Raw genomic sequence first — 13,271 nt, 5'->3', positions numbered from 1 at the left:
AACCGACAATGATGAGACGGCCTATAGAGAGGAGGTCAGAGAACTGGCAGTGTGGTGCCAGGACAACAACATCTCCCTCAATGTGAGCAAGACAAAGGAGCTGATCGTGGAGTACAGGAAAAGGCGGGCCGAACAGGCCCCCATTAACATCAACTGGGCTGTAGTGGAGCGGGTCGAGAGTTTAAAGTTCCCTGGTGTCCACATCACCAACAAACTATCAATTCATAAAAATCGCCAATGGACAATTTACATTGACCTAGTACACTGTTGCTACTCGCTGTTTGTTTGTTACCTATGCATAGTCACTTCGCCCCCACCTACATATACAGATTACCTCAACTAGCCTGTACCCCCACATACTGACTCGGTATCGGTGCCCCCTGTATATAGCCTCGTTATTGTTATTCTTATTGTGTCACTTTTATTATTACTCTTTATTTTAGCCTACTTGGTAAATATTTTCTTCTTCTTGAACTGCACTGTTGGTTAAGGGCTTTTAAGTAAGCATTTCACGGTAAAGTCTACACTTATTCGGCGCATGTGGCAAATAAAGTTTGATTTCGTTTGACCTTCACAGTACAACACACTGACTATGCATTGTTTTGAGACTGCAGCCTTTAGACTGTTGAGACTTCAGACTTGAGACTGTCGAGACTCAAGAAAGTCCTGTGCACGTGGCTAAAAAAAACGTTGAAACTTGATGCTTGAATCTTCTACTGTATCCTTTTCTCTTTTGTTTTCCATTCAAAAACACACTCACACACGTGCGCACGCGCACTCATACACACTGGTGCGCGCACGCACACACAAAATGTCTTCCAGCATTGAATCGAGTGCTAATACTCAAAACATAATATGAAATGGAGCCACAAACACGTACACGCAAACATCACATGTTATTTACTCTGGACCTCAACTTCAAGAATGGATGCTAAGCACGTCCATATAGCTAAACAAGTTCATTAAAGCTCTAAATATGTACACCCCATTGTAATTACATTCTGGAATGAATGACAAATAAGCCTTTACTTTCATAATGAGCCCCTTCATTAACCCCTAAAGACCTGATGCTGTCACACACACACACACACAAACAAACACACACAAACAGACTGAAATCAGTCTTTACCACCGAGTGTACACTCAATTAAAGGCCTCAGGAGCTATGTGTAGGCTGATGCTGAACCCCATTCAAAGAAACCCCTCCACCCCCAAACTCATTTGGCAGGGTTGGCACAACAAATATCCATGTTAAAAAGAACCTTAGCAGTCTCTAAACGTTCATATTAAACCAGCAAATCCAGACAGGACAATTTCTTCCTCATGCAACCTTCCTATCTCTATCTGACCATCACTGTGCACTGAAAACACAATTACCAGCACTCACACACTGACGCAGGCATGCGCTGCCCATCCCTTCCCCCTAACACATCTTGTCTCTGCCCTATCCTATATTCCTGTCCCCCTCCTCTGTGAGTAGATAAGTGGATATGTACCTATGGCCATGAAGTCCTCGAGGTCCCAGGGCTGTAGCTGGGCCAGGGGCCCACTGTAGAGCAGCAGACCATCTGCAACCTCCGTGATGAACTCCAGGGAGAGATGGCTCTCGAAGCAAGGCCTTATGGGAGGAAACCAGGCATAGCCGTTGCCATGGAAACTGTGTTTGGTCTGCTGGCACTCTGGCCCCTCGAACTGCGTAGGGCACTGGCATCTAGGGCAAGATAACAAGGAAGAGGAACATCATCAAAAAAAATTATAATATAAAGCAATGTAGTTATTTCATCTTTTCACCTCATCTATCACACAAGACTGCTCTATCAGGATGTCCCTGCAGAGTCCGGGATGGGATGGCCTGCTTCTGCTTAACCGCACAACAGTCACACACACACACGCACGCGCACGCACACACGCACACACACACAACACACACACACACACACACACACACACACACGCACACACGCACACACACACAACACACACACACACAACACACACACAACACACACAATTTGCTTCTAGTTGTTCTCAATTGCATAGCAACCCTTATTACTAAATATTGTGAGTGCACATCCCAACTAAGCATCTAGCAGTCTATATTAGCCCCCATGGACTCCTCACAATCTGGAGAACACTATATTTTAGCTTTCTCGCTCTCTCTCTCTGTCTGTCTTGCTCTCAGACTACTGTTTTCGCCTCCAGTGATTCCCTTCAGAGAGATTCACTCCGCATCTCATGCAGATGTTCTTATTATCAGCCGTACCATAGGGAGAATCCATCACTAGTAACAACATTCTCTGTCAGACGTACTGTAGCAACCGAGCACAGCTGCACTCCTCACTCCGGTTATTCTGTCATCCCCTTTTCCTATATTCATTCCTCCTTTGTCACACACAGACACACGCACACTACCCCACTGTATCCACCTGTTGTGGAGACTGCTAATATAGCTGGCACACACACACACACACAGGCAATCCTGCGGCATCAATCAAGTGTGGCTTTCTCTAGTTAGTTTAGTCAGAAGCCCAGCTATTTTATAAGCCGGTTCCCTCTCCATCACCCTACTCACAGCAGCCTAATAATAGTCTTCCAGGCCGCCATGCTCCCTTCGTTTCATTCCTCTCTCATTTGTGTGCTGCGAAGGGAGAGAGAAGAGCTCCTGGCTGCCACATCCGACACTCTTGCATTTAGTCTTTCCCATTTCCCAGTCTGTGCTCTGAACCCAGATTGAAAAGGAGAGACTGTCAGAAATGATAGTCCCCCCTGGCACCTGGCAGACATGCAAATGCGGGAGGAGTGAAACAGGCAGGCGGGCCGTGCGCAAACACAATGACATGCTTCTTCTAATAACCAGGCGCAGTAATCAAAGTTTAGAAGACACACCGTAGCAAAAAGAGAGAGAGAGAGAGAGAGGAGAGAGGAGCACACATGACTGTATGCACGCATGACGGTAAGTCGCTTTGGATAAAAGTATCTGCTAAATGGCGTACGTTATTATTATACTATAGGAGAGAGAGGATGAGGATGCACTGGAACAACAGCAGGTGGTGAACGTTGCTTTTAGTGCAGATCAACTCGGACAAAACAGAGATGCTTGTTCTAGGTCCCAAGAAACAAAGAGATCTTCTGTTGAATCTGACAATTGCTCTTAATGGTTGTACAGTTGTCTGAAATAAAACTGTGAAGGACCTCGGCGTTACTCTGGACCCTGATCTCTCGTTTGACGAACATATCAAGACTGTTTCAAGGACAGCTTTTAAAGGACAGCTGTTTCAAGGACAGCTTCTACGTAACATAGCAAAAATCTGAAACTTTCTGTCCAAAAATGATGCAGAAAAATGTATCCATGCTTTTGTTACTTCTAGGTTAGACTACTGCAATGCTCTACTTTCCGGCTACCCGGATAAAGCACTAAATAAACTTCAGTTACTGCTAAATACGGCTGCTAGAATCCTGACTAGAACCAAAAAATGTGGTCATATTACTCCAGTGCTAGCCTCCCTACACTGGCTTCCTGTCAAGGCGAGGGCTGATTTCAAGGTTTTACTGCTAACCTACGAGAGCTTTACATGGGCTTGCTCCTACCTATCTCTCTGATTTGGTCCTGCCGTACATACCTACACGTACGCTACGGTCACAAGACGCAGGCCTCCTAATTGTCCCTAGAATTTCTAAGCAAACAGCTGGAGGCAGGGCTTTCTCCTATAGAGCTCAATTTTTATGGAATGGTCTGCCTACCCATGTGAGAGACGCAAACTCGGTCTCAACCTTTAAGTCTTTACTGAAGACTCATCTCTTCAGTGGGTCATATGATTCAGTGTAGTCTGGCCCCGGCGTGGGAAGGTGAACGGAAAGGCTCTGGAGCAACGAACCGCCCTTGCTGTCTCTGGATGGCCGGTTCCCCTCTTTCCACTGGGATTCTCTGCCTCTAACCCTATTACAGGGGCTGAGTCACTGGTGCTCTTTCATGCCGTCCCTAGGAGGGGTGCGTCACTTGAGTGGGTTGAGTCACTGATGTGATCTTCCTGTCTGGGTTGGCGCCCCCCCTTGGTTTGTGCCGTGGCGGAGATCTTTGTGGGCTATACTCGGCCTTGTCTCAGGATGGTAAGTTGGTGGTTGAAGATATCCCTCTAGTGGTGTGGGGGCTGTGCTTTGGCAAAGTGGGTGGGGTTATATCTTTCTGTTTGGCCCTGTCCGGGGTTATTATCGGATGGGGTCACAGTGTCTTCTGACCCCTCCTGTCAGCCTCCAGTATTTATGCTGCAGTAGTTTATGTGTCGGGGGGCTAGGGTCAGTTTGTTATCTGTTATCTGTTATCTGTTATCTGGAGTACTTCTCCTTCTGGAGTACTTCTCCTGTCTTATTCGGTGTTCTGTGTGAATTTAAGTATGCTCTCTCTAATTCTCTCTTTCTTTCTCTCTCTCGGAGGACCTGAGCCGTAAGTCCATGCCTCATGGCCGTGCTGCTGCTCCAGTTTCAACTGTTCTGCCTGCGGCTATGGAATCCTGACCTGTTCACCGGACGTGCTACCTGTCCCAGACCTTTTATTTGACCATGCTGGTAATTTATGAACATTTGAACATCTTGGCCATGTTCTGTTATAATCTCCACCCGGCACAGCCAGAAGAGGACTGGCCACCCCTCATAGCCTGGTTCCTCTCTAGGTTTCTTCCTAGGTTTTGGCCTTTCTAGGGAGTTTTTCCTAGCCAACGTGCGTCAACACCTGCATTGCTTGCTGTTTGTGGTTTTAGGCTGGGTTTCTGTACAGCACTTTGAGATATCAGCTGATGTACGAAGGGCTATATAAATACATTTGATTTGATTTGATCAGCACGCATGTCAGACTGTCCTGTTGCTTAATAACATGGTATCCCGACCATGACGCAGAGAAATGGAAGGAAGTTGTGCCTAGGAGCACTGGATCTGATGAAGGTCCTGTAGGCTCCGGTTTACCAAACAGGATCCTATAGTCACACTACAAGGCCAACTCATTGTGGAGAGGCAGGGAGTTGATACCAGTGATATCTGGATGTGGTTTCGGCCAGGAGCCATGCCTCTACCTAACCACTCACACATGGGATGGGAGGAAGTGTACGCACATGGTCACAGCTTAGTGTGACTAGGCCCCAAGCAGAAAACAAGGCTAGTATTACTCCATCAGACCATCGGACCATCAAAGACATGAACATATCTCCCAGAGTGACAGACAGTAACGTAAAAAGGAGGGATCACTTATGGAAAAGAAAGAGGGAGATGGGGAGCAGGAGAGATAATACTGTAGAGAGAGAGGAGGAGATGTAAAGATAGGGGGATTGAAGACAATACACTGGAAACTTGACCTACCTTATCTCTCCATTTAGAAACAATTCATCTCACTCATTTATCCCATCAGAGAAATCAGGAGCATGATTTCAGCCCAATCCTCTTACTGTACTTGAGCTTTTTTCACCGGACGTTCACCGGACGTGCTACCTGTCCCAGACCTTTTATTTGACCATGCTGGTAATTTATGAACATTTGAACATCTTGGCCATGTTCTGTTATAATCTCCACCCGGTACAGCCAGAAGAGGACTGGCCACCCCTCATAGCCTGGTTCCTCTCTAGGTTTCTTCCTAGGTTTTGGCCTTTCTAGGGAGTTTTTCCTAGCCAACGTGCGTCAACACCTGCATTGCTTGCTGTTTGTGGTTTTAGGCTGGGTTTCTGTACAGCACTTTGAGATATCAGCTGATGTACGAAGGGCTATATAAATACATTTGATTTGATTTGATCAGCACGCATGTCAGACTGTCCTGTTGCTTAATAACATGGTATACCGACCATGACGCAGAGAAATGGAAGGAAGTTGTGCCTAGGAGCACTGGATCTGATGAAGGTCCTGTAGGCTCCGGTTTACCAAACAGGATCCTATAGTCACACTACAAGGCCATCTCATTGTGGAGAGGCAGGGAGTTGATACCAGTGATATCTGGATGTGGTTACGGCCAGGAGCCATGCCTCTACCTAACCACTCACACATGGGATGGGAGGAAGTGTACGCACATGGTCACAGCTTAGTGTGACTAGGCCCCAAGCAGAAAACAAGGCTAGTATTACTCCATCAGACCATCGGACCATCAAAGACATGAACATATCTCCCAGAGTGACAGACAGTAACGTACAAAGGAGGGATCACTTATGGAAAAGAAAGAGGGAGATGGGGAGCAGGAGAGATAATACTGTAGAGAGAGAGGAGGAGATGTAAAGATAGGGGGATTGAAGACAATACACTGGAAACTTGACCTACCTTATCTCTCCATTTAGAAACAATTCATCTCACTCATTTATCCCATCAGAGAAATCAGGAGCATGATTTCAGCCCAATCCTCTTACTGTACTTGAGCTTTTTTTTCTTTGCTCGTTTCCTCTTCTTTGCTTGCACACAGGGATGTTATTTGTTAGCGTTTGAAAGGGACCAAGTAATCTCCCCTGCCCTCCATTTTCAAATCCCACTATTAATCCTGGTGCCACGATTATCTACATGTTGTTTCTTAAATCTTAAATCTCTGCGCTGTGTCGCTGGGGATCTCTACGTATTTTTTGCGGTTCTACATCTGTGCGCTCAAAGCCGAGTGATAAACCAGGCCAGGGCTCTCTGCTCTGCACAGCAACCGTCCACTGCCTCTGTCTCTTATCTATTACCAGGCTTGCATTCATCTTTGAAGGGTTTCACACACCCAAGCCTGCAGAGGAAGACATTGACCTCTGCCCTATTCAGTTATAAAATGATTCTCTAGTGGAAACAATAATCGCAGAAATGTCAGACTTGAATACGTATAATGTGAGGAATTTCTATTAACATGTTAATTGTTCGCTACATTCACAGCTTTTTATGTTCTTGACTTTTAAGCCGAAGGATGTGAGTTCTACAAGGACAACTTGTCATCAACAGGGAGGCTCTTATGATCTGACACATCAACAACTTTATCCTGTGTTTGGGCCAAACTGGCAATGTTAGCTCAGCTGTAAAAAGCCAATGTGTCTGCAACAGAGAGAGAGCTGGGATTAACTCTAGGTTGGCTGCATAAATCATTCTGGTACGGACCAATGGCGAGGCACATTACACGCTTAGCACGTCCAACTAGACACAAATCCTGGGTTTACTTTCTTCTTTTAATTAAACAGCAGAGAACAAAATTAACTTTCCCCTCCTTTCGTGTTTCAAAGGGAAGCTGGATGGACAATTCCAGTAAGAGTATTTGGGCATATGTTCAAATTCTTTCAGGAACATCCATATACACCTCCTATCTAGACATGAACACCAAAGCAGCGGCAGATTACCTCTGAATATGAACTAATAATGTCAGTGGATTTCAAACGAGGGACTTTTGATGTGTGTGTTTGCACAGGGTGGGTGTGTGTCTCTGTCGTCCTCTCTCTCTATCTCTGTCGTTCTCTCTCTCTCTCTCTCTCTCTCTCTCTCTCTCTCTCTCTCTCTCTCTCTCTCTCTCAGGAGACTAACGTTATCTTGCTTATCACTTAGAACTCCAAAGGAATCTCTCTCTCTCTCTCTCCCTCTCCCTCTCCCTCTCCCTCTCCCTCTCCCTCTCTCTCTCTCTCTCTCTCTCTCTCTCTCTCTCTCTCTCTCTCTCTCTCTCTCTCTCTCTCTCTCTCTCTCTCTCTCTCTCTCTCTCTCTCTCTCTCTCTCTCTCTCTCTCTCAGGAGACTAACGTTATAGGTTTGTCAGTGTGCACCAACCGAAGTATCATCTGTGGCTGTGTTGCCGTCTGTGGGATCGTATGTCTGCACAAGTGAAGTCCACAGGAGGAACACCTCACCAGAGCAGTGTCTTAGTAAATATGGTGAGTCTGATTCTGCTCACAGAGTTTAGACCATACACACAGCCGTGTAGTGGTTTATGTGTCTCCACCAAGGGGCCAGGTTTCTGGTCTAGAAGCACGGTTTTGACTGCTCCTACAGTTTTTGCTTCAGTACTGCAGTTTAACTGACACCATGCCCAGAAAGACCATTTCCATACAGGACCACCTAGAGAGGTCAGATTAGAAAATTCCTAATCAGACACTTTAGTAATGAGCTTTGTGCACAAAACAATATGTTTTTTTAAAATGATCTCGATCTCTCATCAAATTGTTGGTGTACTGTTATTTAAGTGCACTTCCACATTGCTAACACCCTAACAAAAACATACACAGACCTATGATAAAACATGCATCATTCCCTTTTAAATACCTCCTCTGGTGTAGCGGCCAGGTTGGCATTTTTGATGTGTTCATTTCCTTTGCATTTTTAATCACAAAGATCATTAGATTAAAGAAAATTCCCCCCACATCACCGGCGGCATTTAGCCTTCCTCCTCAACACCATCCCAGAAGTATTTAGCTTGACGTTGAGCTCGCTCAGGCATTCAGAGCACAACGAGGAAATTCACTCAGGACGACCAACAGGGAACCAAAAAACAGAGAGGCACCGGGGGAGAGAGGTACAAGAGGCACCAGACATATGGCTGCTGTACTGTAGAACGCAGAGCTCACTCTTGAAGCTAAAGCCTCTCTCCTAAACAACCACCGCTGGGATTACAGCAGTGAGCTGAGCCCAGGTCGGAAAGACATCAAAGGCCTGGCCGGTGAGAGAGAGAGAGAGAGAGAGAGGTGAGAGCAGTGGACATGGTTAACTCTGTCCAATTAGAGATGAAGCAGAATAATCAGGCGTGGCTAACAAGGTTATTTAAACAGCCTCTACTAAGTTTTCTGGATGTCTAACCCGACCCCTCACCCCCCAACCCGGTACCAAATGACTTTGCTGCACTCTCTCCTCCTCACCATTAACCCCCCTCAGCCCCCTTGCAAAATTGAGTGTTAGTCCCATTCTCTCTGTTTAGGTGTATTTACTCAGTGATGAAAAATCGCTAGTATTGTTGGTTTTGGATAATTGGAGAAAAGGGCTATAAGTGGTGTACCTCATATTTGTGAGAAGTCTTGGAGGTGAAGTGATTAGACTCACAAAGGGGGGGGAGGGGGGGGGGGCTTGGATCCTTTTGAAAACTTCACTTGATCTATCATTCAGCACCAGCACGGCATTTGTGTGAGCGAGCTAGCGAACGAGCGAGCGCACACGGCTCTGCTTGCCCGTTTTTTGGGGCAAATACTTTCAAAGAGTTTCGTCCCTCTAGCGAGATTTGAAGTATTAGTTGACTTATTGATTCCTCTTCCACACATAACCCTGACTCTCATTTATAAAGCATTGCCGACTCCAGGCAACCATCACTACCTCAACAGTGAAACAACAGATCTGAGCCTTCCCTCCCCTTCCCCCACCCTGGTGCTAAAAGGTCAGGCTGCCAATGCCTACCTGCTGCTTTTTGACACCTCCGCTCAACCGTACACAATTGTAAACACAATTAAACCCCTACCCCTGTGTGAACATTTCACTGCAGGTGGTATGACTTCTTTCTCACCTGTACCCGCTCGGAGTGTCGACACAGATGCCCCCGTTGAAGCAAGGGTTTCTGGGATAGGAGGAGCAAATCTTGTGGACATGTTCTCTCCCGGAGCAGCTGCATACTGCTGTGGACTCCACCGTCACCGACACCAGTGACATGCTCCCAGAATCCACCACAGTGGGCGTGTCGCTGACACTCAGCACGTTGGAGCAGCCGCCGCTGCCGCCACAGTCTGTGTTGGCACACTCATCCACGTGTACCTGGCTGACGTTCACTTGCAGGAACGACTGCAGCTGTGGACACAGGGAGAGAGAGAGAGAGAGAGTGTGAGAGAGAGAGAGAGAAAGAGAGAGAGAGATAGCGTGAGAGCGTGAGAGAGAGAGAGAGGGAGAGAGAGAGCGAGAGCGAGAGCGAGAGCGAGAGCGAGAGAGAGAGAGAGAGAGAGAGAGAGAGAGAGAGAGAGAGAGAGAGAGTGAGAGAGAGAGAGAGAGAGAGAGAGAGAGAGACGGAAAGAGAGAGAGACGGAGAGGAATGAAGGGAAAGAGAGAGGATCAAGGGAGAATTAAATTAGGAGGATTAAGACAGAAAAAGGAGGCGAAAGGAGACAGAGGAACAACAAAGTATAAGGCTAAAAGGTAATCAAGGGACAGCCATGGAAGAGTCAATGCGGAACAGTCTTGATTACCACCAGGGTTTATCCTAAGCCTTTCGAAAGCACATAATGCCTGTTGTTTTAGCCATCTTTTTTTTCATCCTGGACATTAGCATTTGGGTTGTGCGATCCCGACTCTCACGAGAAGACGTGCACACACTCATACATGCAAATACCCCTACAGCCATCCGATTAGATTAGCGTGTATGAATTCATCTCTCAAACAAACACTCCTTCGCTCTCTCACACGCACACACTTGCATAAATACACATGCTCACACACACACACACACGAATATGCACATGCAAACCCACACATACACACAAAACCGCTTGGCCCTCCCAGCGTCTGTTCACCATGACCTGTTTACATACATTCGCCGTATACCCTTTCAACACCACTTATTCACAGCTCAAGTGGGCCACATCACATTCAGGCAGAATGAACTGGGGAGAGACTGTGACAGGATTGTTCCCAGGTTGAGTATATGTATGCAGAGTTGGATAGGGATCATGACGAGGTCCTAGAGTCCTAGAGTGAAAATGGAATTAAATAGCTCTCTCTCGCTCTCTCTCTCTCTGTCTCTCTCTCTCTCTCTCTCTCTCTCGTTGCAGGGTAGATCCCAGCATAGTGACAGTGGGGAGGGGAAAGAGGGGAGTGAGGAGAGGGGAGTGGGGGTGGGGGGGGGGGGGTTGAGGAACGATCCGCGGATGGGTGATTAATGACATTCTCCCACAACCCCTCAACCGTCAAAAAAATAATCTGTGGTTTTCAGTGCCGCAGTACCACGGCACATTTCACTTAGAGGGGCCACACTCATCCACCACTTCCCATCTAACCCCCTCCCGACTTCCACTCTGTCTGGCTTACCAGCAATCGGGAGACACCCCCTTCCTTCCCCTCCTCCTCCCACACAAGCACAGTTACATCCCCCTCCTCTCCACTGTGACCACAGATACTACCAGGGCAGAAAAATACATGGTTTTCAGGCATATGTCACGTATGCACAGTACGTATACTGTATTGTTTGTGCCAGAGTTTAATTGGGAAGAACAGAGCTCCACTGCCTTAGGTTAGGAGACGGCATGTCATGAAAGTTGAGTTGATGTCTTTGAAAATGTTCAACCACCTTCACATGTCCAATTGAACTGTTGTTTCTATGCAGATTAACGTGTCTAGGCTGGTACAATTTGATCAGTGGCTGAGAGTATTGTGCCATCTGTATTTGAATGGAAGTGTTTGGAAAGGAAGAGCGGCAAGTAAGGTCGAGTTCCTCTGAGGATACACCCGTGTGCGCTTGTGTGCGAACATGAAAAGAGAATGTCAGAATGTGGATGTGTTTATCTCTACCAATCCCACACAATGAGAGCACATAAAGGAACATGAGTAGAGTGAGAGCCCAAGGGGAAACTTCCTGATGTGTATCAAAAGACATCCCTGTCTCCCTTTCTCATCTCCACTGCTACCTTCCCCTTCCCACCTGTCCACTCATGCTCTTTGACCTTTTAAATGTAACGTATGTCTCTGGCGCCCCTTTACCGTGCATGTGCCACATTACTGTGCGGTGACTGCCTGAAAAGGTGTTTTGCATTTCTTAGCTGAGAGGTTAAACACTTCTGATATGGAACATCTCCCAATCCACTAGTTTAGAAAGACAAACATATAGCTCACCAGAGAAACATGGCGTATGTGGGTGTATGGGTGTGTGCCCAATGACAAATACTAACCATGGGACTGCACACCCAGAATCACTATACAGGCAGAAGAGATATTTCATCTAAGACCAAATGACCTCTGGGAAGGGATGGCAATGTGAATGCTCTTTGTGCTTTGTGCATGACTGTACTGTCAGCTTTATCTAAACACAGTTTGAGGCACCCATGGGGCTTCGACTACAATACCCATGCATCCCTGGGGCAGAGTCTGTGGAGAAAACATTAAAGGGCACCCAAGGGACTTGTAGGCCTACAAAGAATATGCTGAAAACTGGGCCATCTTTGCTCAGAAGGCAGGAGGGAGGACAAGGAGGAAGATAAATTCTTCAGGTTGGACCTGAGGCTAATTTGTTTGTTTTTAAACTGACAAACGTTTTGCTAACCATATTGGATTGGAGAGGTAGCACCTGAGGACAGTTCGTCTGAATTACAGTTGAATAAGAGATGGGATTAATAACAGAAAGAGGCGACGCACAGACAAAGCGAACACGCTATTGGGGAACGCTGTGCTTTTTCCCCCCTCTAGGTCTCATCTTTCCCCTATGTGGATCTGAGGCACATCTATCTATCTATCTATCTATCTATCTATCTATCTATCTATCTATCTATCTATCTATCTATCTATCTATCTATCTATCTATCTATCTATCTATCTATCTATCTATCTATCTATCTATCTATCTATCTGTCTGTCTGTCTGTCTGTCTGTCTGTCTGTCTGTCTGTCTGTCTGTCTGTCTGTCTGTCTGTCTGTCTGTCTGTCTGTCTGTCTGTCTGTCTGTCTGTCTGTCTGTCTGCCATTCTCAATAGCAAGGCTATGCTCACTGAGTCTGTACATAGTCAAAGCTTTCCTTAAGTTTGGGTCAGTCACAGTAGTCAGGTATTCTGCCACTGTGTACTCTCTGTTTAGGGCCAATGTGTCAAGTAATTATCTTTTTGTTTCCTCATGATTTGGTTGGGTCTAATTGTGTTGCTGTCCTGGGGCTCTGTTGGGTCTGTTTGTGTTTGTGAACAGAGCCCCAGGACCAGCTTGCTTAGGGGACTCTTCTCCAGGTTCATCTCTCTGTAGGGGATGACTTTGTTATGGAAGGTTAGGGAATCACTTCCTTTTAGGTGGTTGTAGAATTTAACAGCTTTTGCCTGGATTTTGATCATTAGCGGGTATTGGCCTAATTCTGCTGTGCATGCATTAGTTGGTGTTTTACATTGTACACAGAGGATATTTTTGCAGAATTCTGCGAATGTGTGTTTTTTGCCAATTTTAACCTCACACTTGTTGTTTGTGTACATGGATGTTATAACATTGTATGTTTTTCCCTCAACACCACTTTCTATCAATTTGTATAGCAGACCCTCATGCCAAATTAAGTCGAAGTCTTTTTTAAATCCACAAAGCATGAGAAGACTTTGCCTTTGTTTTGGTTTGTTTGTTTGTCAATTAGGGTGTACATGGTGAATACGTG

At 46.2% G+C, this 13,271-nt stretch overlaps 1 protein-coding gene across 2 annotated transcripts in view; it reads right to left on the bottom strand.

Moving 5' to 3' along the window:
* Positions 1-13,271, bottom strand: part of LOC110526935 (neural-cadherin) — a 192,279-nt gene that overhangs the window by 35,145 nt on the left and 143,863 nt on the right. For both annotated transcript variants that reach the window (XM_036980609.2, XM_090238425.1), the window contains exons 22-23: positions 9,457-9,734; positions 1,497-1,711 (exon numbers count right to left, since the gene is read on the bottom strand). In XM_036980609.2, coding sequence (XP_036836504.1) covers positions 1,497-1,711; positions 9,457-9,734 — 493 coding nt within the window. The remainder of the gene's footprint in view (positions 1-1,496; positions 1,712-9,456; positions 9,735-13,271) is intronic.

Source organism: Oncorhynchus mykiss, chromosome 6 (assembly GCF_057628025.1).
Source record: "Oncorhynchus mykiss isolate SJ-2025 chromosome 6, ASM5762802v1, whole genome shotgun sequence".
NCBI classification, from domain to species: domain Eukaryota; kingdom Metazoa; phylum Chordata; class Actinopteri; order Salmoniformes; family Salmonidae; genus Oncorhynchus; species Oncorhynchus mykiss.
Note: the sequence above shows the minus strand (reverse complement) of the source record. Positions and strands in the feature narration are given on the sequence as shown.